General features: G+C 40.7%; 1 protein-coding gene and 1 non-coding gene across 6 annotated transcripts in view; both read left to right on the forward strand.

Moving 5' to 3' along the window:
- The window catches only part of EXD1 (exonuclease 3'-5' domain containing 1), a 48,292-nt gene extending 39,950 nt beyond the window's left edge, over nt 1-8,342 (forward strand). For all 5 annotated transcript variants that reach the window (XM_059656244.1, XM_059656588.1, XM_059656417.1 and 2 more), the window contains 2 exons: nt 332-523; nt 6,782-8,342. In XM_059656244.1, coding sequence (XP_059512227.1) covers nt 332-523; nt 6,782-7,438 — 849 coding nt within the window. In that variant the 3' untranslated portion in view covers nt 7,439-8,342. The remainder of the gene's footprint in view (nt 1-331; nt 524-6,781) is intronic.
- Nucleotides 4,540-4,646, forward strand: LOC132223462 (U6 spliceosomal RNA). The gene has a single exon (XR_009450478.1). It is a non-coding gene; the product is annotated as a U6 spliceosomal RNA (small nuclear RNA).
- Nucleotides 8,343-23,346: the final 15,004 nt, after the last annotated feature.

Genomic DNA, 23,346 nt, shown 5'->3' on the forward strand with positions numbered 1-23,346 from the left:
TTTTATCTTTCTCTCCTTCTCCCTCCTTCCTTCTTATCTTTTCTTCCTTCTTCCCTCTTCTCTCTCTCTCTCTCTCTCTCTCTCTCTCTCTCTCTCTCTCCCCCCCCCTTCCTTCCTCCCTCCCTCTGTCCTCCCTGAATCATAAAGTGTGTATGTGTGTGTGTGCTCAGAAGGCTAGCCATAGTGTGAAAGTAGAAGGTAATAATTGAGGGAAATGACAGTAATAGTATTTTAAGTTAAACAGCACTTACATAAACAGTTTTCTTTCCTTACAGTTATTTTCTTTAACGTTTTGCTTACTATTCAGAGAAAATTGTTTTGATGTTTCTAGGAAAATACGGAAGTGTGGTTCACACGACCTCTTTCACCCTCCTTGCTAAAAATTTTGGCCCTAGAAGCCACCTACCTGCTACCCCTTCGCTTGGTACTCCTGGATGAGATGATGTCTGACCTAACCACCCTGGTAGATGGGTACCTAAACACCTACCGAGATGGGTCTGCAGACTGGCTGGGAGGCATGGAGGTAGGTGCAGCTCTTTGTGGCTGTGTCTTGAGGACTTCTGCTTCTGCCTTATTCTTCGTGGAGTGATATCCACAGCCACAGCAAATCTCACCAGGCAGTCTTGGTGATAAATATTTTTTTAAATATATTTTTATTGATTTCAGAGAGGAAGGGAGTAGGAGAGAGAGATAGAAACATCAATGATGAGAGAGAATCACTGATCAGCTGCTTCCTGCACGCCCCCTACTGGGGATCGAGCTCACAACCTGGGCATGTGCCCATGACCGGAATTGAACCTGGGACCCTTCAGTCCTCAGACTGATGCTCTATCCACTGAGGCAAACCGGCTAGGGCAGTAATAAGTATTTTTGAAGAGGCTATAGCTTGGGCTTAATCCATGTCCTTGAGCATTTTTCACAATATTATGTTTCCAATGAATATTTCTATCAAAGAATGATTAAATTTAAGATTTCATTAGTTATTTTTATGATGCCAGTACAATATAAGAAAAATTATAGACCAGGAGTTGAGAAAATGTTGCCCTTAACGCCTAACTTAACCACTGGCCTATTTTGGTATAGCTCACAAACTAAGAATGGTTTTTACAGTTTTAAGGGATTATTTAAAAAAAAAAAAAAGTATGCAATGGAGTTGGTTTGTGGCATAGAAAGGCCAAAATATTTACTGTTTGGCTCCTTACATAAAAAGTTTGCAGGTTGTTGGATTCTCCGTTAGAAAATCTGATGCAGAATCTTAAATACAATATTAGCATTTTGGGTATGAACCCCACTAGATGTATTTCACTTTTCTTTTAATGTGTTGCTGGATTCTATTTGCAAGCATAGTTTAATGTTAGGAAATTCTCCATTTTACTAGAGCCAAGAGAGTCTCATGACTATCTCATGAATGCCAAAAAAAATAAATAAATAAAAATACAACTTTTTTGTATTCTGCTCTCACTGTTTAATAGCAACAGCAGCAACAAAACATAAAAATCCTTGCATACCTTGTTTTACTGGATAATTTTAATGTTTTTTATTTACCATGTGAAACCAACGACAATTTTATAACTTTTTTGTATTTTGCTCTCACTGTTTAATGCTAGAAACATTTATATTACTTTACATACAATATTAATTAAAGTTGGAATAGATACTTCAACATGATAAAATTTTCTCAAGCAAGAAGACTACATAATGTTTAGGAACACTAAAAGCATTCCCATTAATATAAAGAAAAAAATTTAAATGGTGAATATTACCATTACTTTAATATTTTTAAAGCTTTTTTAAAATACTTTTTTTTTTTTATTGACTTTAGAGAAGAAGGGAGAGGGAGAGAGAGAAACATCAATAATGAGAAGTGTCTTCGATCGGATGCCTCCTGCTCGCCCCCTACTGGGGATTGAGCCCTAAACCTGGGCATGTGCCCTGACCAGGAATCAAACTGTGACCTCCTTGTTCATAGGTCCATACTCAACCCTGAGCCATGCCAGCCATACTACTTTAATATTTTTTGAAGTTATTAGGCAATGGAATTTAAAAAAATATATAAACTATAAAAATTGAATAGGAGAAATTAGAATTATGACATGCCTATGATACACAGGAAACCTGAAGAGAATCAACTGAAAAAAAACACTCCAAACAAAAAGAGAATTTAGTAAAGTGGTGGAAAATATGACATAAAAAATAGCTTTCTCATACCCATATACACAGCTAGAAAATGAAAGAAAACATCAATTTGTAATTGTAACAAAAAAGGTAGATTACCCAGAAATAAGTCTAACAAGAAATGTGTAATATAGAGATGAAGAAAATGTTAAAATATTACTAAATGACATAAAAAAGAACTTGAATGGAGACACTAAATATTTTTAGTTATCTAAATTAACTTTTATTTATTTATTTATTTATTTAATTAAATCTTTATTGTTCAGATTATTACATTTGTTCCTCTTTTTTCCCCCCATAACTCCCCTCCTCCCAGTTCCCGCCCCACCCTCCGCCCTCACTCCCCACCCACTGTCCTCTTCCATAGGTGCACAATTTTTGTCCAGTCTCTTTCCGCATCTCCCACACCCCTTTCCCCCCCAAGAATAGTCAGTCCATTCCCTTTCTCTGTCCCTGATTCTATTATGATCACCAGATTATTTATTCACTTGATTCTTAGATTCACTTGTTGATAGATGCATATTTGTTGTTCATAATTTGTATCTTTACCTTTTTCTTCTTCTTCCTCTTCTTAAAGGATACCTTTCAGCATTTCCTATAATCCTGGTTTGGTGGTGATGAACTCCTTTAGCTTTTCCTTATCTGTGAAGCTCTTTATCTGACCTTCAGTTCTGAATGATAGCTTTGCTGGATAAAGTAATCTTGGTTGTAGGTTCTTGGTATTCATCACTTTGAATATTTCTTGCCATTCCCTTCTGGCCTGCAAAGTTTCTGTTGAGAAATCAGCTGACAGTCGTATGGGTATTCCCTTGTAGGTAACTGGGTTTCTTTCTCTTGCTGCTTTTAAGATTCTCTCTTTATCTTTTGCTCTTGGCATTTTAATTATGATGTGTCTTGGTGTGGTCCTCTTTGGATTCCTTTTGTTTGGGGTTCTCTGCGCTTCCTGGACCTGTAAGTCTATTTCTTTGACCAGGTGGGAGAAGTTTTCTGTCATTATTTCTTCAAATAGGTTTTCAATATCTTGCTCTCTCTCATCTTCTGCCACCCCTATAATTCTGATGTTGGTACGCTTAAAGCTGTCCCAGAGGCTCCTTACACTATCTTCGTATTTTCGGATTCTTTTTTCATTTTGCTTTTCCAGTTGGGTGTTTTTTGCTTCTTCGCGTTTTGAATCTTTGACTTGATTCTTGCGCTCCTCTGGTCTGCTGTTGGGTGTCTGTATAATATTCTTTATTTCAGTCAGTGTATGCTTAATTTCTAGTTGGTTCTTTATCACAACATCGAGCGTCTCATTAGGTTTCTTGAGGATCTCACTACATTTATCGGCTGTCTCACCAGTCTTTTCGAGGGCCTTACTAAGTTGATCGGCAGCTTCTAGACAGTTCTTGAGCGACCTTAAAAGTGTGGTTTTGAGCTCTATATCTTCCATTTCTGACATTTGCGTCCTGTTTCTTTATCTCCATATTTTTTATCTTTTCTTGGTGCACCCCCTAGTGGTCTTTGTGCCCAGTCTTGTAGTTAAGCCTTGATTGTTGTCGGTAATACCAGGGGTGATTTGACCTCCAGGCTAACTGGCTATGAAAGTCAGCTGTGTCTGCAGTGGGAGAGCTTCTGTGCTGGATCTCTAGGGTGGTGCTAATCTAGCCTTTGCCTGAGGCTATCCGGCAAATGGCTCTGGGCAGGGCTTGGGAGGGGCGGGTCCCTGGGGATCTACAGGGCGGGCGGAGAGAGCAGTTATGGCTGCTCTCAGTTCCGTCCCTAGGGGCTCTGCCTCTCAGAGTCCCGGCAACTGCTGCAAACCTCGGAGAGAAAGCTTCCTTTGAGTTCCGACCGAAGCCAGACAGTCCCGCTTCTCCTGTTTGAGTCTGGGTCCCCAGAGACTCACCCGGATCTGGAGCTCAGAGTCTGAAACTCCCTCCCGATTGAAAACAACAACCGCGCCCTCCGCCGCCAGCCCGCTCCGTGCGCGCACTCCGCACCTTAGTATTTCACTTCAGCACTGTGCCTCCTCTGAGTCTGGGTATGATATTCTCTTTCCTCCTAGTTGTAGAATTTCCACTCAGCCAGCCTTCCTGTGGTTCTGGATGATGTCTGTTCTGTCCTTTAGTTATATCTCTGAAGTGGTTGTTCGAGGCAGCAATCTCCGGCGTTAACCTAGGCTGCCATCTTGGTTCCCCTCCTAAATTAACTTTTAAATTTAACTCTATTCCAATAAAAATATTAACAACAGCATTATTTAGGCAAACTGTGATTATAGAGTTTATAGAGATCAATAACCATAAGTAAAACATATAAGTCTAAACCAAATAAAACAGTTTGCGACAGTACCGGTTTAGGAAGACCAGTGGAAAAGAATAGAAAACCGTGCTTGCTTCGGCAGCACATATACTAAAATTGGAACGATACAGAGAAGATTAGCATGGCCCCTGCGCAAGGATGACACGCAAATTCGTGAAGCGTTCCATATTTAAAAAAAAAAAAAGAATATAAAACCCAAAAATAGATCCAATTTATATCTACCAAGATGGTTATGATAAAGGTAGACTTTTCAATCCATGAGAAAAAAATATAATTATTCTGAAAATGACCTTAGGCAAATGACTAACCACTGTGGGGGAGGAGAATTCAGAATTGAATTGCTATCTCTTTCATTACACTGAAACAAACTCATGGATCGAGTATTTTTGTAAAAAATGGAATTATAAAATTAGGTGGGGGAAACAATTTAAAAAATAATCTTACATAAGGAATACTTTTCTTTCTTTCCCCGCAATTTTATTGAGAAATAATTGAAAAAATTAATGGTATATATTTAAAGTATACTAGTACATATACGTTGGTGGAATGCTTCTGAGATCAAGATAATTAACACATCCTTATCTCACATTGTTACTTAGTGTATATGTATGCTGAGAATGCTTAAGATCTACTCTCAGCAAATTTCAAGTATACAATATCGAATTATTAGCTATAATTAATAACCATGCTGTACATTAATTAGAAACTACTTATAACTGAAAGTTTGTACCCTTTGAACTATCTCTCCATTTCCCCCAACTCCTGGCAACCACCATTCTATTCTCTGCTTCTATAAAATTTAGCTTTTTTAAAAGATTCCACACATTTAAGTAATAGCATACAGTATTTGTCTTTCTCTGTCTGGCTTCTTTTACTTAGCACAATATCCTCCATGTTCATCCACATTGTCACAAACAACAGGATTTCCTTCTTTTCATTGTATGTACATATAGACACATCTTCTTAATTCATTCATCCCTTGATAGACACTTAGGTTGTTTCCACATCTTAGCTATTGTGAATAATGCAGTGTTAACAAGATTGCTGATATCTCTTCAAGGCAGTGATTTTATTCCCTTTGGATATATACCAGATGTGGGATTCCTGAACCATATGGTAATTTTAGTTTTAATTTTTTGAGAAACTGCCATACTGCTTTTGATCATGGCTATACCAATTTACATTCCCATGAACACTGTATGAGAATTCCCTTTTCTCCACATACCACTCCTCCCCAAGCACTATTATCTCTTATCATTTTTATAATAGCTATCCTAACAGGTATGAGGTGATATCTTATTGTGGTTTTGATTTGCATTTTCCTGATGATTAGTGTTATCAGAGCATCTTTTAATATACTTACGGCCATTTGAATGCCTTCTTTGGGAAAATGTCAATTCAGGTCTTTAGTTCATTTTTTAAAAATCCTCATCCAAGGATAATGTTTTATTGATTTGAGAGAGAGAGAGAGAGAGAGAGAGAGAGAGAGAGAGAGAGAGAGGAGAAAGAGACATAGATCAGTTGCTTCCCAGACTGGGATTGAACCTGAAACCAAGGTATGTGCCCTGACCTGGAATGAAACCTACAACCTTTTGGTGTACGGGACAACCAACTGAGCCTCCCGGCCAGGCTCTTTGCTCATTTTTTATTTGGATTATTTGCTCTTTTGCTATGGAGTTGTAGGTGTATGTGTTTTTCTATCCAACAAAGAAATACTCAGAACTCTTAAAAATTTAATAAATTTGACTTACAATTTTTTTGTATGGCGAAAAGATAGTGAACAAAGGCAAAGGCAGGCAACCTGGGAAAATTATTTACCTCCTGCAACAAAGAGGGCATTTTCTATTTCTTTAAAAAAAATTTTTTTTTATTGATTTCAGAGAGCAGAGAGAGAGAGAGAGAGAGAGAGAGAGAGAGAGAGAGATCAATGATGAGAGAGAATCATCGATTGGTTGCCTCCTGCACACTCCTTACTGGTGATCAAGCCCACAACCTGGGCATGTGCCCTGACCAAGAATTGAACCGTGACCACCTGGTTCATAGGTCGACGCTCAACCACTGAGCCACACCAGCTGGGCTCACTGTATAATCCTGATACATACACACACAAAGATGCACACAAAACTGGATTCAAAATATTTGTTACTTGAAAAGTAGTAGTACTACAGTTAAAGACACTAGAGGGTACTATAAGAATACATTTGGATAGAACTTCACTTGCCAAATACTGTTAAGTATAGCAGAAGTGATTTTAAGGCATGATCAGAAGTTTAATTATAGGAGATTTGTGTTCAATTTCTTTTCTTAGCCTACGTGTATGGAACTTCCAGAGGAACTGCTTCAACTCAGGGACTTCCAGAAGCAGCGCAGAGAGAGAGCTGCAAAAGAATACAGGATGAATGCACAGGGCCTCCTCATAAGGACACTGCTACATCCAAAGAAATCCGTGACAGAGACAGCAAAGAAAGAGGAAAAAGTAAGGGGTGTCTTACTTTGTGAAAAATCTAGGCTGGATAAAGCTCCAAGTTTTGCATCTCATGAGAATGTAAATTTGCTGAAAGAAGAAGCTGAGAGTAAGCAAATTACAACAGAGCCTCCACATTTACCTCACATAGAGCAGGAAGTCCATGAGGATTCCAGTAACAAAGTCCTTTGCCCTGAATCAGAGGGGTTGGAGGACCAGAGAATAGGCCAGAAAGAACACCTTATGATACCCAAACAGGAATTTCAAGCAAGTTTATCTTTGAAAGAGGAGATAGAACAGCTACTAATGGTGGAAAACAAGGAAGATCTAAAACGCACAAAACAAGATGTCTCAGTGTCTCCTTCCCTTCCTCAGGAAACCAGAATGAATCTGAGTGACACCTTTCATCCTTTTAGAAAAGCTGTGTTTCCCACACTTCCTCCCTGTCCAGCTTTGGAGGATACTGATTCCTGGATAAATTCTTCTTCAAATCTGCCTTAGAGATCTAAAATTTGTTCTTTAGGCCAAAAAGTGGCTCATTTTCCCCTACCATTAGGACTTTCCTAAGTGCTTAAATTTCTTTTCTTTTCTTTTTTAAAAATATTTTTATTGATTTCAGAGAGAGGAAGGGAGAGGGAGAGAGAGACTGAAACATCTATGATGAGAGAGAATTATTGATTGGCTGCTTCCTGCACACCCCCTACTGGGGATTGAGCCAGCAACATAGGCATGTGCCCTTGACTGGAATTTAACCTGGTACCTTTCGGTCTGCAGACTGACACTCCATCCACTGAGCCAAACAGGCTAGGGCTAAATTTCTCATATAATAAATTTAATTATGCCTCAGTCATAGGCTTCTGGGGAAATTATATCCTCTCGCTTATTCCTGGGAGTGAATAAGTTAAATAATAGAAGAAATAAATTTTCTGATTATGTCACTGGGCAGAAGAAATGTTCCCAGTGGCCAGAGTGAATTATTTCTCATAATTTGAATTTAGAGGATTTGAAGAAAGGAGAAATCTTGGGTTTAATATCTTGAAAAATCTATACTTTTAAAATTTTGTTGTGTTTTTTGGTTTGAAGAGTGTTGGTAAAACTCTTACCTATAAGTTTAAAAATAATTGGTACCTGACAACCTTTTTTCTTTCTTTTTTTTATGCCCCATAATTCTTTTTAAAAATTATTAATTAATTTAGAGAGAGAAGAAGGGAGAGAGAAAAAAACATTATTTTGTTATTCCAATTTGTGCATGCATCTGTTGATTCCTGTATATGCCCTGATGGGGGATTGAACCCAAAACCTTGGCAACATTCTAACCAACTGAGCAACCCGGCCAGGGCTCTTTTTACCTTTTCAAAATATTTAAGTTGTCAATTATACTTCAATAAAGCTGAAAAAATATTAACTGTTTGAATTTTGAAAGTTTTGTCTGTCTTATGTCATAAACAAACAATAGTTAATGTTATTATCAGAAGCACTATTCCAGTTTTAATTTCAGACCATTTACTTTTAGGAGATTTTGTCTATTTTCTAATAAAGCTAGGGCTTCCTTTGAGTATGTCTGTTATGTAAACATGAAGTTTGATTCTACTCTATTAGCTTGGAATTGGTATATTTTCTAGACCGAAAGGAAGGCAGCTTGTACCAGGCCTTTTATTATATTGACTAAAGGCCCAGTGCATGAAATTCGTGCACTGGGGATGGGGGGGGGGCACCCTTAGCCCCGCTTGTGCCCTCTCACAGTCTGGGACCCCTTGGGGGATGTCCGACTGCTGGCTTAGGCCCGGCTGAGGCCTGGCTTAGGCCTGGGGGATTGGGCCTAAGCTGGCAGTCAGACATTCCTCTCGCAGTCGGGGATCCCTCGCTCCTTACTGCCTGCCTGCTCGCTCCTTACCGCTCAGCTTGCTGCTTCTTAGCAGCACGCTCCTTACCGGTTGGCTCGCTGCTCCTTAGCACTGCCGTAGAGGTGGGAGAGGCTCTTGTCACCACTGCTGCACTCGCCAGCCAGCCGTGAGCCCAGCTTCTGGCTGAGCAGCACTCCACCTATGGGAGTGCACTGACCACCAGGAGTCAGCTCCTGTGTCGAGCATCTGCCCCCTGGTGGACAGTGTGCATCATAGTGACAAGTCATTCTGCTTGTTCAGCCGTAATGGTTGCTTAGGCTTTTTTTATATGGACTAGAGGCCTATTGCACGAAGAGATTTGTGCAATAGGCCTTCCCTTTCCTTGGCTGCTGGCACCAGTTTTCCTCTTGCACCCGGGACCCAGGCCTTCGCTCTGGCTGGGCTCTGGACAGAGCCCCCTGCCCCCAGCCATCAGGCTTCACGGCTCCGCTGATCCCGGGGTGGTGAGGCGTCCCAGCTCCGCTGATCCCGGGGGCGTGAGGCCTCATGGCTCCGCTGATCCCGGGGCTGTGAGGCTCCGCTGCTCGGCAGGCTTCAGGTACATTTGGCTTCACTCCACTACTTGGAGCCTAGTATGCAAATTAACCGCCATCTTTGTTGGCGGTTAATTTGCATATTGCCCTGATTAGCCAATGGGAAGCGTAGCGAAGGTACGGTCAAATACCCTTTTTGTCTTTTATTAGATAGGATACTTGTAAGTTGCTCACATTCTTTTGTGTACAATAACCAATAAACCTGTTTTTACATTAGGTTATCTCTTACATTTCTTTCTTTTTTTAAAAAAAAATATATTTTATTGATTTTTTACAGAGAGGAAGGGAGAGAGACAGAGAGTTAGAAACATCGATGAGAGAGAAACATCGATCAGCTGCCTCCTGCACATCCCCCACCGGGGATGTGTCTGCAACCCAGGTACATGCCCTTGACCGGAATCAAACCTGGGACCTTTCAGTCCGCAGACCGACGCTCTATCCACTGAGCCAAACCGGTTCCAGCATCTCTTACATTTTTTAATTGGGTTAGGGTAAATAAATTGGAATATGTCTGGATTTATAGGTTCAGAGTCCAGTTTAGAAATATGTAATTATATTTTTACAGGTCTCTATTATTTATTTCACTTAGGGACAAGCTATGATTAGGAACATCCTTGTCTGCACCAGCTGATTCAATTATGAATTTCACTGAAAGCAGAGCTATGCCCTTCCAAACTCCAGAGCTCAGATCTAGTCTAAGGTTAAGATTAATTAAGGCTAGTGTTGGTCAGTAGTTAGGGCATCAGCCCTCAAACCCAAGCATCATGGGTTCAATTCCCAGTCAAGGGCATGTACCTGTGTTGTCAGTAAGGGCTCCTGCGGGAGGCAACACAGTATTTTGACTCCCAGACTAAATGAATCCTTGGGTTTCATTACAGTATTTTGTCAGAGAAGCACTCATAGTCCTGAAATTGCATTTTTCTCCACATCCTATCTAGTGTAAAGTGCCTACCTAAATTCCATGTGTACTGTCAGATCCTACCTATCCTTTGCTAGATAGACTGTAAAAAATCTCTAGGTTGTTTAAGCCCTGTTGCTAGTACTCTGTACCATTACTCAGATGTCTTATCTAAATTTTGCCCAGAATTTGGGGAAATGCTGGGTGTTTATCCCAACCCATAGTTGAGTTCTTTTTTTTTTTTTTAAACATATTTTATTGAGTTTTTTTTTTTACAGAGAGGAAGGGAGAGGGATAGAGAGTTAGAAATATTGATGAGAGGGAAACATTGATCAGCTGCCTCCTGCACACCCCCTACTGGGGATGTGCCCGCAACCAAGGTACATGCCTTTGACCGGAATCGAACCCAGGACCCTTCAGTCTGCAGACCAAAGCTCCATCCACTGAGCCAAACTGGTTAGGGCTCGAGTTCTTTACTGACTGTATTTTTCTAGTTGAGAGCTCATAAACTGTACTGCCTGCTTTCTCAAACTCTTGGGGTTTTGCTTTAGTCTACAAAAATTTCCTGAATCCTACTCAAGTCTGACCTTTCCATACATGAACTACAATTAGAGATTCTTACAAATAATCTGACCTTTTTAGTTTGGGATTTAGAGAACAGAGATAAATGACTTCCTTGAACAAAAATGCACCACGGGGAATAGAACCAGTGTTTCTTCCTACTTGGTCCATTAAATGTTCTTTCAACTATAGTGAGAAAAATCACTGCAGCAGCTTTGCCTCCAGTCTGGCTGTGGGCTCGATAAATCTTAACACAATAGAATTTTAACTCACTATTGGTGTGTCTCATTGTTTTGACACAAGGTAAGTGCCAACAGCAAACTGAGATGAGGCCTAGGGCAAACCTAGGGTGCTTGGGGGCGAATAGCTAAGTATACTTGTCAAAAAGGCATTTATAGCCCCACTGGTGCGCTCAGTGGTTGAGCGTCCACCCATGAACCAGAAGGTCACGATTTGATTCCTGGTCAGGGCACTTGGCTGAGTTGCGGTTTGATCCCCAGGAGAGGGCTTGCAGGAGGCAGTGGGTAGATCAGTGATGGCGAACCTTTTGAGCTCAGCGTGTCAGCATTTTAAAAAACCCTAACTTAACTCTGGTGCTGTGTCATATATAGAAATTTTTTGATATTTGCAACCATAGTAAAACAAAGATTTATATTTTTGATATTTATTTTATATATTTAAATGCCATTTAACAAAGAAAAATCAACCAAAAAAATGAGTTCGCGTGTCACCTCTGACACGCGTGTCATAGGTTCGCCATCACTGGGATAGATGATTCTCATCATTGATGTTTCTGACTCTTCCTTTCCCTTCTTCTCTCTGAAATAAATAAAAACATTTTTAAAAGGTATTTATACTGTTATAAAAATAAAATACCTTACTTAAAATTTAGAAAATAAAAAAGAGAAAAAAGATTTAACTATCATCCCACATTATACAACCCTTCCTAGCATTTTGGTATTTTCTTTCAATTTTCTCATTCTCTCTCCACATACACACATATCTGAAATATAATCACTACTATACAATAAATACAGTTAAAAGTGCTTTTTACATCATGTATTTTTCCTTTTTATAATCCTAACTAGCATATTTAATAGATTTTTAAAAATATTTTTATTGATTTCAGAGAGGAAGGGAGAGGGAGAGAGAGAGAGAGAGAAACATCAGTGATGAAGAGAGAATCATTGATCGGCTGCCTCCTGCACGCCCCCTACTGGGGATAGAGCCCGCAACCCAGGCATGTGCCTGTTGACGAAAGGGGCCACATGCTAACCTGACAAGCTCAGGGGAGGCCTGCATGGCAGTCTTGCAAACTCAGAGACCTAAAGTAACCACAAAGGATGGTCTGAAATTAAACTTTAACTAAAAGCAGTTATGGTGGGTAGTTACATCCTAGGCCGGTATCTTCACTGACAAGGTCAATCTTTACCTTAACTGAGCCTATCTGTCTTTTTGCATCTATAATAACATACCCTTTGAAATGTCTGGGTAATTTGTAGCTTCCCTTTTTCTGGACCCCTTGGGGCACAACCTAATGTGCTGGGCGCCAGGACAGATACCACAAATTCCTTCATTATCATGTTTGTTTGGTTTTTTTGTTGTTATTTTTTAAAAATATATTTTATTGATTTTTTTTACAGAGAGGAAGAGAGAGGGATAGAGAGTTAGAAACATCGATGAGAGAGAAACATCGATCAGCTGCCTCTTTCACACCTCCTACTGGGGATGTGCCCACAACCCAGGTACATGCCCTTGGCCGGAATCGAACCTGGGATCTTTCAGTTTTCAGGCCGAGGCTCTATCCACTGAGCCAAACCGGTCAGGGCCTTCATTATCATGTTAATTGTTCCTGCACACACCTAAATATGTGTCTATCATTTTACTTTTTATCCAATCCCAGGGGTTCCCCCCCCACCCCCCCTCCCAACCTGATGCTTTCCCCCGCCTCTCTAGTCTATCACCAATGGATTTCATGTAACCCACCTAGGTCCCTTTCCTTTGATTACAATGTATACATACAAATGTAACCCGCCATTCTCCGGAGCATTAGCTCAATTCATTGAAGTTCAAATAAACTCACAAAATCCTTTACAGGTTTCAATGGTTTTTTATGTTAACATGCCCTTGATAGGAATCCAACCTGGGACCCTTCAGTCTGCAGGCTGACACTCTATTCACTGAGCCAAACCAGCTAGGGCTAGATGTTTTATTTAAAATTCATATGCTATTAAGTAGAATTTGGAAAATATGGACAATAAGAAAAATTACTCTTATTTCTCTAACCTGGCAATAAGGTAACATTTTTGTTAATTCCAGTGTTATGCATAGGTGTTTTTCCCCCTACATGGTTGTAATCATACATGCATATATATGAAAGGGCAAGGGCTATGCCCTCCATCTTGCCCCGAATCCTCCATTTTTGGGCAGAGCCATGTGCTCAGCAAAGAGCTCCTTTCCGGAAGAAGCCCAAGCCTCTGCTAGCCACACCTAGGATTTCTTTAAACTAACCAATGATAATCAAGGGAAGTGCGTGTCATAGATACGACCACATCCTGTGTAACGAGGCACCGACTTGCGCCTGGCCAATTGGCAGGGCCCACAGTCCTCTCTCCTCCCCTTACTATAAAACCCCTCTCCCCACAAGGCTGGGTCTCTCTGCCACTTGCTGCTGCGTCAGTAAGGAGGGTAGGGGAGCCAAGCCCGGGTTTGAATAAAAGACTCTTTGCTTTTGCATCAGACATGGCTGGCTCCCTGGTGTGGTCTCTTGGGGATCCTGAAGTCTGGGCATAACAATATATATCCCGCCTTATGAATATTTTCTTATGCTGTTACACAATCTTTGTAAAGATTTTTAATGACTACAAAATATTTAGTAGAAGATGCAGTACAGTTTATTTAACTGTATTTTGGCATTTTGAGATGGTTTTCAATTCCTTACTTTATGCTTTTTTCAAAGCTTATTTAAAAGTTTTCCCCATGTTTTAAATCATTTCGTTAGAAAGAAATTCCAGAAATAGAAATATCAGGTCAAAGAAGTTTCCTTGTTTTGGTTTCTATAAAAGTTTATAGCTCTTGCTAAGTTATTTTACAAAAAACTTAGTAAATTATATGCCTGCCACTAATTTTTGTGGTAATGATGCACCATTGACAGCATTAGATTTTTATCTTGCATGGCATGGCATACTTTTTTGGCTTTCAAAAATCTTCATCCATAAATCTAAAGGTTTCTTGTCATTTTCTGTAGCTTACCTGCATTGAATACTATGGTGATTAATGAAAACATAAATATTGGGAATATTTGAATCTCTGATATCTAAGTTAAGGACAATATTATGGGTAAAATATTTAACTATAGAAACACTAAAATAAAACCAAAGTCTAATATACTCATGATAAATATCTTCAGAGCTCTCATCAGGAATAGCATAGAAAATTATTTTGTTATATAAAATAAGAATCTTAGCTAAATTGCTAGGTTCACCCTAAGATAAAGTTTAATATAGTTTATTCTACATACTCATAGGATTTGAGCTTTTGGCTTATAAGACCTCTTCAAACAGGAAGTGCTGTTAAATTGTAATGAGAGCATAATGAGCAACCAATTTAAAATAACATGTTATTGCAAAAAAAAAGTCTAAACTGTGCTTCAGTTTAATCAGTCATTAACAGCATTTCTTAAACCACAGAATAGAAAATATCAGAGTACATTGCACATATTAAGAAAAAGTATTGTTCTGTGAAACTTTTCTTTCTCATTTGTAGGCCTGGGGCATGTGTGCTTTTACTATTGGTTGCAGTAAAATCAGCTCAAGATAAGCATAGAAGGCCCTAGGTGGTTTGGGTCAGTGGTTAGAGCATTTGGCCCTCAGACTAATGGGTCAATGGTTCCATTCCAGTCAAGGGCACAAACCCCAGCCTGGGAGCATGCTGGAGGCAACCAATTGATGAATTGTTTCTCTCACATCTTGTTTCTGTCTGTCTCTTCCCCTCCCTTCCATTCTCTCTGAAAATCAGTGGAAAGAATATCCTCAGGTGAGGATTAACAACAACAACAAAGATAAGCATAAAAGGAAATTTATATACTGATACAATAAAATAAGATCTAAAACCAGTGATCTCAGCCTGTACCTTAAGGTAGAAAAAGAAGAGTAAACTTGGAGTAAGTAGGAGGTGAATTGAATAATGATAAGAATGGAAACAAAATTAAAAGTAGATGGAGAAAAATGAATAAAACCAAAACCTGGTTCTTTGAAAAGATCAATGAAATTGCTAAGCCTTTAAAATTTAACCATACAGACCAAGAGGGGGAAAAAGACACAAATAACCAATATCAGGAATCAAAGAGAGATTATCTTTACAGAAACTATCCTATATAATAAAAGGGTAATATGCAAATAGACCGGACAGCAGAACAACCGAAAAACCAATCAAAGTATAATATGCTAAGGCTGCTCAACCACTCACTATGACGTGCACTGACCACCATTGGGCAGTCAACCTGTCGACCAGTAGCTATGACATGCACTGACCACCAGGGGGAAGATGCTCTGACCAGTAGTTTAGCTTGCTGCTGGGGTCTGGCCAATCTGGACTGAGTGAAATGGGCTGGACACACCCTGGAGCCATCCTGTGGTCCCTCCTCGGCCCAATCATGCACCAGTGGGGTCCCTCCTCCTGGCCTGCACCCTCTCGCAATCCAGGACCATTCGGGGGATGACAGAAAGCTGGTTTCAGCCCAATACCACAGGCCATTCCCCTTGTGAGGGCGCCAGACACAGGGCTCATGGCTGGTGAGAACTGCTGTGGCAGCGAGAGCCTCTCTGGATCGGGATTGATTGGGCAGGAGCCCGCAGTAGGCACAGTGGGGCCAGGATGAGCAGGAGCAGCATGTAGGAGCTACAGGCAGCGTTAGACTGAGGGTTTCAGCCCAATCCCTGCAGGCCACCCAGAGGGACCCCACCGGTGCACGATTTCATGTACTGGGCCTCTAGTATATATTAAAAGGATAACAAGGGGCTACTTTAACAATTCTATACCCACAAATTGAAAAACAGTCGAAATAAACAAAAATCATTAAAACACAAATTACCAAAACTGATTCAAGAAGAAACACCTGAATAGCCCTAAATCAATTAAACAATTGAATTCATAATTTAAAACCTTTCCTGAAACAAACTTTGTACCAAGATAGCTTTACTGGTGAATTTCTATCTAGGAAACACTAATAACAATTATTCCAGGAAATAAAAAAGGAGGGGTCACTTCCCAACTAACTTTATAAGGCCATCATTACCCTAATACCAAAACCAGAAAATGACATTTCAAGAAAACAATAGACCAATATCACTTGTGAAAATAGATATAAAAGTCCTTAACAAAATATTAGCAAATGGGATCCAGAATCATGGAAAAAGGATAATACTTAATGACCAAATGAAGTTTATTCCAGCAATGCAAGTGTGGTTTAACATGAAAATGTAATGCATCATATTAATAGAATAAAGGAAAAAGACCATTTGATTATCTCAACAGCTACCAACAATTTTTTGTTTTTTAAAAATATATTTTTATTGATTTCCTAAAGAGGATGGCAAATCAGAAAGAGCTAGCCCAGGTTATAACCTGGCTATTTCTTAAAAGTTCAATATTCACTTACCATACCATTCAGAAATTCAACTCCTATGTGATTATGCATTAATGAAGTTTATTTTTTTAATTGAAAGACTGGCAATACCAAGGGTTTCAGGATGTGGAGCAACCAGAACTATAAAATACACAACCACTTTAGAAGACTGTCTATTTCTTATGAATTTATCACCCCATAATCCACTCCTAGGAATTTATTCCAAGAGTAATGAAAACATGTATTTACACAAACACTTGGACACAAATGCTCATGATGGCTTTCTTCTCCTTTTTTTTAAGTTTTATTTTTCAATTACACTTTGCATTCAATATTATTTTGTATTAGTTTCAAGTGTACAGCATCGTGGTTAGACAGTCAGACTTACCAGGCAGGGGATGCACTATGATCATGATGGCTTAATTCTCAGTGGCCCTAAACTGGAGTACAAATTTCTCAACAATAGGCAAATGGATAAATAAATAATCTACTAGTACTCAGCAATAAAAAGGGATAAACCATGATGCACACAACATGGATAATTCTCAAAAACTTTTGCTGAGCAAAATAAGCCAGATGCAAAAGAGTCCAGAGTGCTATTACATTACATGAAACTCCAGTAAAAACAAACCTCATCTATGGTGATAGAAGGCAGGTCAGTGGTTGCTTGGGGCGAGGGACACAAGGGAATTTTTTCAGGTGATATGAATGTCCTGTATCTTGATTGTTGTGGTAGTTAATCCTCATGCCCATGTTCATCAAAACTCATTGAACTGTACACGTATTTTATTGTGCATAAACCACATCAATAAAGTTTATTTTAAAAGCATTTGGAAGCCACTGATCTCATGTGCATAAGGGCAATAATAGAATTATAGCATTTTGTTAAATGCTATCAATGAACAGAAGAAGCAAGTATATGTTGCTAATATAGTCAGATAAAATTTAATCAAAATTTAAGAAGAAACAGTAATACATGCACATGGTTATAAAATAAATAGTACACAAGGGATTAATAAATATTAATGAAAATAAATATCCCTCTCCCCCATTCTTTCCCAGCCTCAGGAATTTTCCCCAGAGGTATCCACTTTTGATATTTTAACCTCTCCCCCCTCATTTTCCTCAAAGAACTAGAGTATAAACTGCTAGATACGGAACAGTTGATGAAAGGCATTTAACTGTGATATAAACCGGGAGGGCCAGTAACTTAAGCTTAAGGCTGCTGATCTCTCCACATGGCAACAGTAGCTTCTCTGATTTGTATGATATACTTCCACATTCTGGAGTTCTCAAATTCCCCAAAGTACATTTTTGTTTATAACTTGAAAGCCACCTGATGGCCAAACCCTGAATGTTTTAAATAAAAATCTGTGTAATGGAAACAAATTCTAATGAAAACATCCCTTAGGAAATGCCAAATCTGCAAGTTCCAGGAATGAGGGAAAGAAGAGAGAGTTCTGTTGATCATTGTGTAACTTGTTGGGATGCCATCCATAGTTTGTTTTTCGAGAAGCTATTGAAATAGAAAAATCAATATAGCGGAAAGGAAACCCTTCTTCAGCTCTCTCTCTCTCTCTCTCTTTTCTTTTAGAAAGTGATCTTAAAAGAAGTAAAAAGTAAATGAAAATATTATGTGTATGAGGAGCACGTACTCATACTTGCCTTTAAAATAGAGAATACTGAACTGTGGCTGTAAAGCTGCTTCACTGCAGTGTCTTACATGGTAGACTTCATTTGTGCATTCATTAGCAACTACAGTGGGGCCTTGACTTACGAGTTTAATTCGTTCCGTGACGGAGCTCGTAACTCAAATTACTCGTATGTCAAATCAAAGAGTGAACGAGTAAGACACGTGATGCTGGGCTGATGTTGTGGTGTTCACTGTGACGTTTGCTGCACCAACTAGCGGTGGGGTATCTGAAGCTGGCTCGTAACCCGAATTTTAGCTCGCGACTCAGAGCAAAAAATCAGCCAAGAGACGGCTCGTATCTCGAAAAACTCGTTAGTCAGGACACTCGTAAGTCAAGACCCCACTGTATTTTGAAGCCCCTTTTTGGAGCCAGGTGCTGGCATGGAGAATCAGAGGTAAAAAGACAGTCTTGCTTGGCCAGAGTGGCTCCGTGGTTGAGTGTTGACCCATGAACCAAGAGGTCAGGGTTCAATTCCTGGTCAGGGCACATGCCCAGGTTGTGGACTCCATCCCCAGTACAGGATGTGCAGGAGGCATCTGATCAATGTCTCTCTCTCTCTCTCTCTCTCTCTCTCTCTCTCTCTCTCTCATTGATTTTTCTATCTCTCAAATCCTCTCCCTTTTCTCTCTCTCTAAAATCTATTTAAACCAAAGTAAGTACTCTATAAGGGTTGACGATTATTCCACTATTGTGTCCACCCTATTTTAAAAAAGCAAAGAAAAGAGACAGTCCCTCTTCTCAAAAAACTTATATTTTATTGATTTTCTACAGAGAGTAAGGGAGAGGGATAGAGAGTCAGAAACATCGATGAGAGAGAAACATCGATCAGCTGCCTCCAGCACAGCCCCCACTGGGGACGTGCCCGCAACCAAGGTACATGCCCTTGACCGGAATTGAACCTGGGACCCCTCAGTCCACAGACCGATGCTCTATCCACTGAGCCAAACCGGTCAGGGCTATTTTATATATTTAAATGCCATTTAACAAAGAAAAATCAATCAAAAGAATGAGTTCGCGTGTCACCTCTGGCACGCGTGTCATAGGTTCGCCATCACTGCTATAGACTGTGGGAAACCATTGAAGAATTATGAATATGAAACTAAGATAATCAGAAATGTAGATTTTAGATCATCTGTAAATTGGAGGATGGACTGAAATGATGACAAGAATCATTGGTGTGTGTGGGGGGTTTGTCCCTCAGCCCAGCCTGCCCCCTCTCACATACTGGGAGCCCTCAGGAGTTGACCCCCATCACCCTCCAATCGCAGGATCGGCCCCTTGCCCAGGCCTGACGCCTCTGACAGAGGTGTCAGGCCTGGGCAGGGGACCCTCATTTCCCCCCATCACTGGTTCTGCCCCCAGTCCAGGCCTGATGCCTCAGCCAGAGGCGTAGACCCCCATCACCCTCTGATCGCCTGATCGGCCCCTTGCCCAGGCCTGACACCTTTGCCAGAGGTGTCAGGCTTGGACAGGGGACCCCCATCTCCCCCAGATCACTGGCTCTGATCCCCGCCCAGGCCTGAGGCCTCTGGCCCAGGAATCATGCCTGGGCAGGGGACCCCCATCTCCCTCTGATCGCTTGCTCCACTCCCCGCCCAAGCCTGACGCCTCTGACCCAGGCTTTAGGTCTGGGCAAGGGGACCATCATATCCCCCCAATCCCCAGCTCCACCCCCCACCCAGGCCTGATGCCTCGGCCAGAGGAGTTGACCCTCATCACCCTCCGATCACCAATCACCAGATCGGCCCCTTGACCAGGCCTGAGGTCTCCAGCAGAGGTGTCAGGCCTGGGCAGGGGACCCCCAGCTCCCCGCGGTTGCAGGCTCTGCCCCTGCCCAGGCCTAACGCCTCTGGCCGAAGCATTAGGCCTGGGCAGGGGACCCCCAGCTCCCCGCGGTTGCAGGCTCCGCCCCTGCCCAGGCGTCCGGCCCGGGCAGCAGGGACCCGCAGCTGCAGCGGCCCCGCGATCGCGGGCTCCGCTTTAGGCCCAGGTAAGGGACCCCTAGCTCCCGGGACTGCCAGCTTCGACCGTGCCCAGCTCCCATCGCTGGCTCCACACCTACTTCCTGCTATCACTGGCCAGGGCGGCAAAGGCAACTGATTCTCCGATCATGGCTGGGGGGCAGGGAAAAGGCAGCCCCAGGGCCGCCTTTTCCCTGCCCCCCAGCTCTTAGCTCCCCCCTGGGTTTCCGATCACTGTCAGTGGCAGGGGGCTTCTTCCTGCTTTCCCTTTCACCTCCCTGCATTGTGCCTACATATGCAAATTAACCGCCATCTTGTTGGCAGTTAACTGCCAATCTTAGTTGGCAGTTCATTTGCATATAGCCCTGTTTAGCCAATGAAAAGGGTAGCATCATACACCAATTACCATTTTTCTCTTTTATTAGTGTAGATGTTTACCACTGGTTCTAATGCCAATGACTCTAGTCATTTTGATCATCTCCAACTCTTCCTCTAGTAGATTCATTATCAGGGGCTCATAGGAGCAATATTCCCTGAGTACTTTCATGATGTAAAAATTTATCTGTGTTCTTTATATATGAAGGTTAGTTTTGCTAGATATGAAATCCTTGATTTGTATTTTCTTTCCTTGGGTGTCTTAAATATGTTATTCCATTTCTTCCTGGCATAAAATGTTGTCATTGAATCAAAATATACTAATCTAATTTTATTTCAAATTTTATGTCATGTGGTCCTGTATAGGCTCTCCAAAGATTTTCTTTTCTTTTTTTAAAAGCCATATAATTTTACTAGAATATATCTTGGTATTGATCATTCTCTATCACTGTTTTTAAGATGTATAATGTGCTTTTTCAATATGTAGTTTTAAGAAGTTTTTTACGTTAGGAAAACTTTTTTGAATTATATTTTTAGTGTTTATTCTTTTCTTTGTTTTTATTCTTTAAGGACATCTGTTACCCATGAGTCAAATTTTCTTTGCCTGTCTTCAATATTTGCAACTTTCTCTCAAATTACTTAGTTTTATTCATTTCTTTTTTATTGAAAGAATGCTCTTCCTTTTCATCTTCTTTTTCTTACACTGAGTTCATTTGCTCTTGGGTTCATTCTAGTTTAGTCTTTTCTTTTTAAATCGTTTTAAATTTTTTGTATTTCTAATTCTTTTTGTTGTTGTTGTTTTGTCACCTCATTTCTGAATATTTCTAATGTTGACATATGTTATTTGATATTCTTTTTTTAAGGGTAAAGAATTATGAATTTATTAGGTCATCTGGAAAACCACATGGGCTGAGCCACCAAATGGCACCAGCTCGTGCTTTCATATTCTTTTTTTTAATATATATTTTATTGATTTTTTACAGAGAAGAAGGGAGAGGGATAGAGAGCTAGAAACATCAATGAGAGAGAAACATCGATCAGCTGCTTCCTGCACACGCCCTGCTAGGGATGTGCCCGCTGAGATGAGAGGGAGAGTTGTGGTGCCTGGTCTGGGCTTGGCTCCTCCCTGGCCACCTGCCGCTTCACGCACTACTTCTTGTGGGATTGACGGGGACAGCAGACTGGAGCCTGATGAACTGGCAGGTAAGGCCGGGCTATGGCGGTGCAGAGGTCCACTGATCCCCACAGGCCAGACCAAGGGACCCCACCAGTGCACGAATCCGGGCACTGGGCCTCCAGTAATACTACTAATAAAAAATACTGGAGCTTCCTTCATACTCTGTCTTTCAGATCACTTGTTCTGAGGGAAGTCAGCTGCCATGTTGGGGCAATACTCAGACAGCCAGTGGAGAGGTCAACCTGGCAAATAACTGAGGACTTCAGCCAACATCTTATGAGGAACTATGTCCTGCCAACAACAATAGTGAGTGTGGAAGAGTATCCTTCCCAGTCAAGCCTGCAGATGACTGCTGGCCCAGCTTGACTGAAACATCATAAGAGACTTTGAACCAGAACTATCCAGCTAAACGGATCCTGGATTCCTGATCCTCAGAAACCGTGAGATATATGTTTGCTGCTTTAAGTGCTAACTTTGGGAATAATTTGTCACTGAGTAACAGAGAATAAAATATTTATGAACAAATGATCCCACTTTGTTTTTGTTTGTTTGTTTTTTAAATATATGTTTTATTGATTTTTTACAGAGAGGAAGGGAGAGGGATAGAGAGTTAGAAACATCAATGAGAGAGAAACATGGATCAGCTGCCTCCTGCATGCCCCCCACTGGGGATGTGCTCGCAATCAAGGTACATGCCCTTGACCGGAATCAAACCCGGGACCCTTCAGTCCACAGGCCAACTCTCTATCCACTGAGCCAAACCGGTTCTGGCATGATCCCACTTTGTAAGCCTATGTTTTGCTGACTTCAGTGATGGTTTTTCAACATTTTATTATAGGAAATTTCAAACATGCAATAAAATCACAAGATTTTACAGTGAACAGCCATATACCCACTACCTAGATCCTATCAAAAATTTTCTGTGGCTTTTAATGGCATCATATAGAACTTGTAGGAAAACATTTCATTTGAAACATTCCAAAAAAATTTAACAAGTTATAGACTCCAAGATTGTCACTTTTCAAGGCAAATTGTTCCCCTTTTTAGGCAGTTCTGTTTATTCAAATATTCTTCCTTATTTTGATTTTAGATTTGTTTTACTTAACTCCTTATCTGTTGATCCTTTGATAAATATAAGTTTTCAGTGGTGCCATGGAACATAAATTTATTCCCTCTCCCAAGTGATAGTCATTTGACTATTTGGAGACAAGTGTTATGATTTCTCTGAATCCCCTTTTTCTCTAGTCCCTTCATTTCTCAAGCTTCCCCTGTTCTCCCGCTATGGCTGTTTTCCAACTGATTCCAGCTAGTGGGAAGCACTGGTAGAAGATTAGAGGGAGGGAGAAGCCAGGATATTCACACAGCATCCTCCCTTTCTGTCCCGGTTGATATCTCCAACAGAGACTATGTCCACTGCATGGCTCCATTGTCAGCTAGGCAGTCCTGCCTGGTTTCAGCATTTTAGGGAATCCTGGCCTCAATAATACTACTGCCTCTCTTTGTTCCTCCAGCATAAGTGTCGTAGAGTCTTCCTTCCTTACTTCCTTCTGTAGTGTTTATTAATTCATCTGTGATTTCTCCCAGAGACAGGAAATTATATTGCATGGATATGTTGGCTTATCTGTTCCCTGCCACCCAGGTAACACCTGGAGGTATAAGAGAAATCATGTTTTCAAAGTA

The sequence above is a fragment of the Myotis daubentonii genome, chromosome 1 (assembly GCF_963259705.1).
Source record: "Myotis daubentonii chromosome 1, mMyoDau2.1, whole genome shotgun sequence".
NCBI lineage: Eukaryota > Metazoa > Chordata > Mammalia > Chiroptera > Vespertilionidae > Myotis > Myotis daubentonii.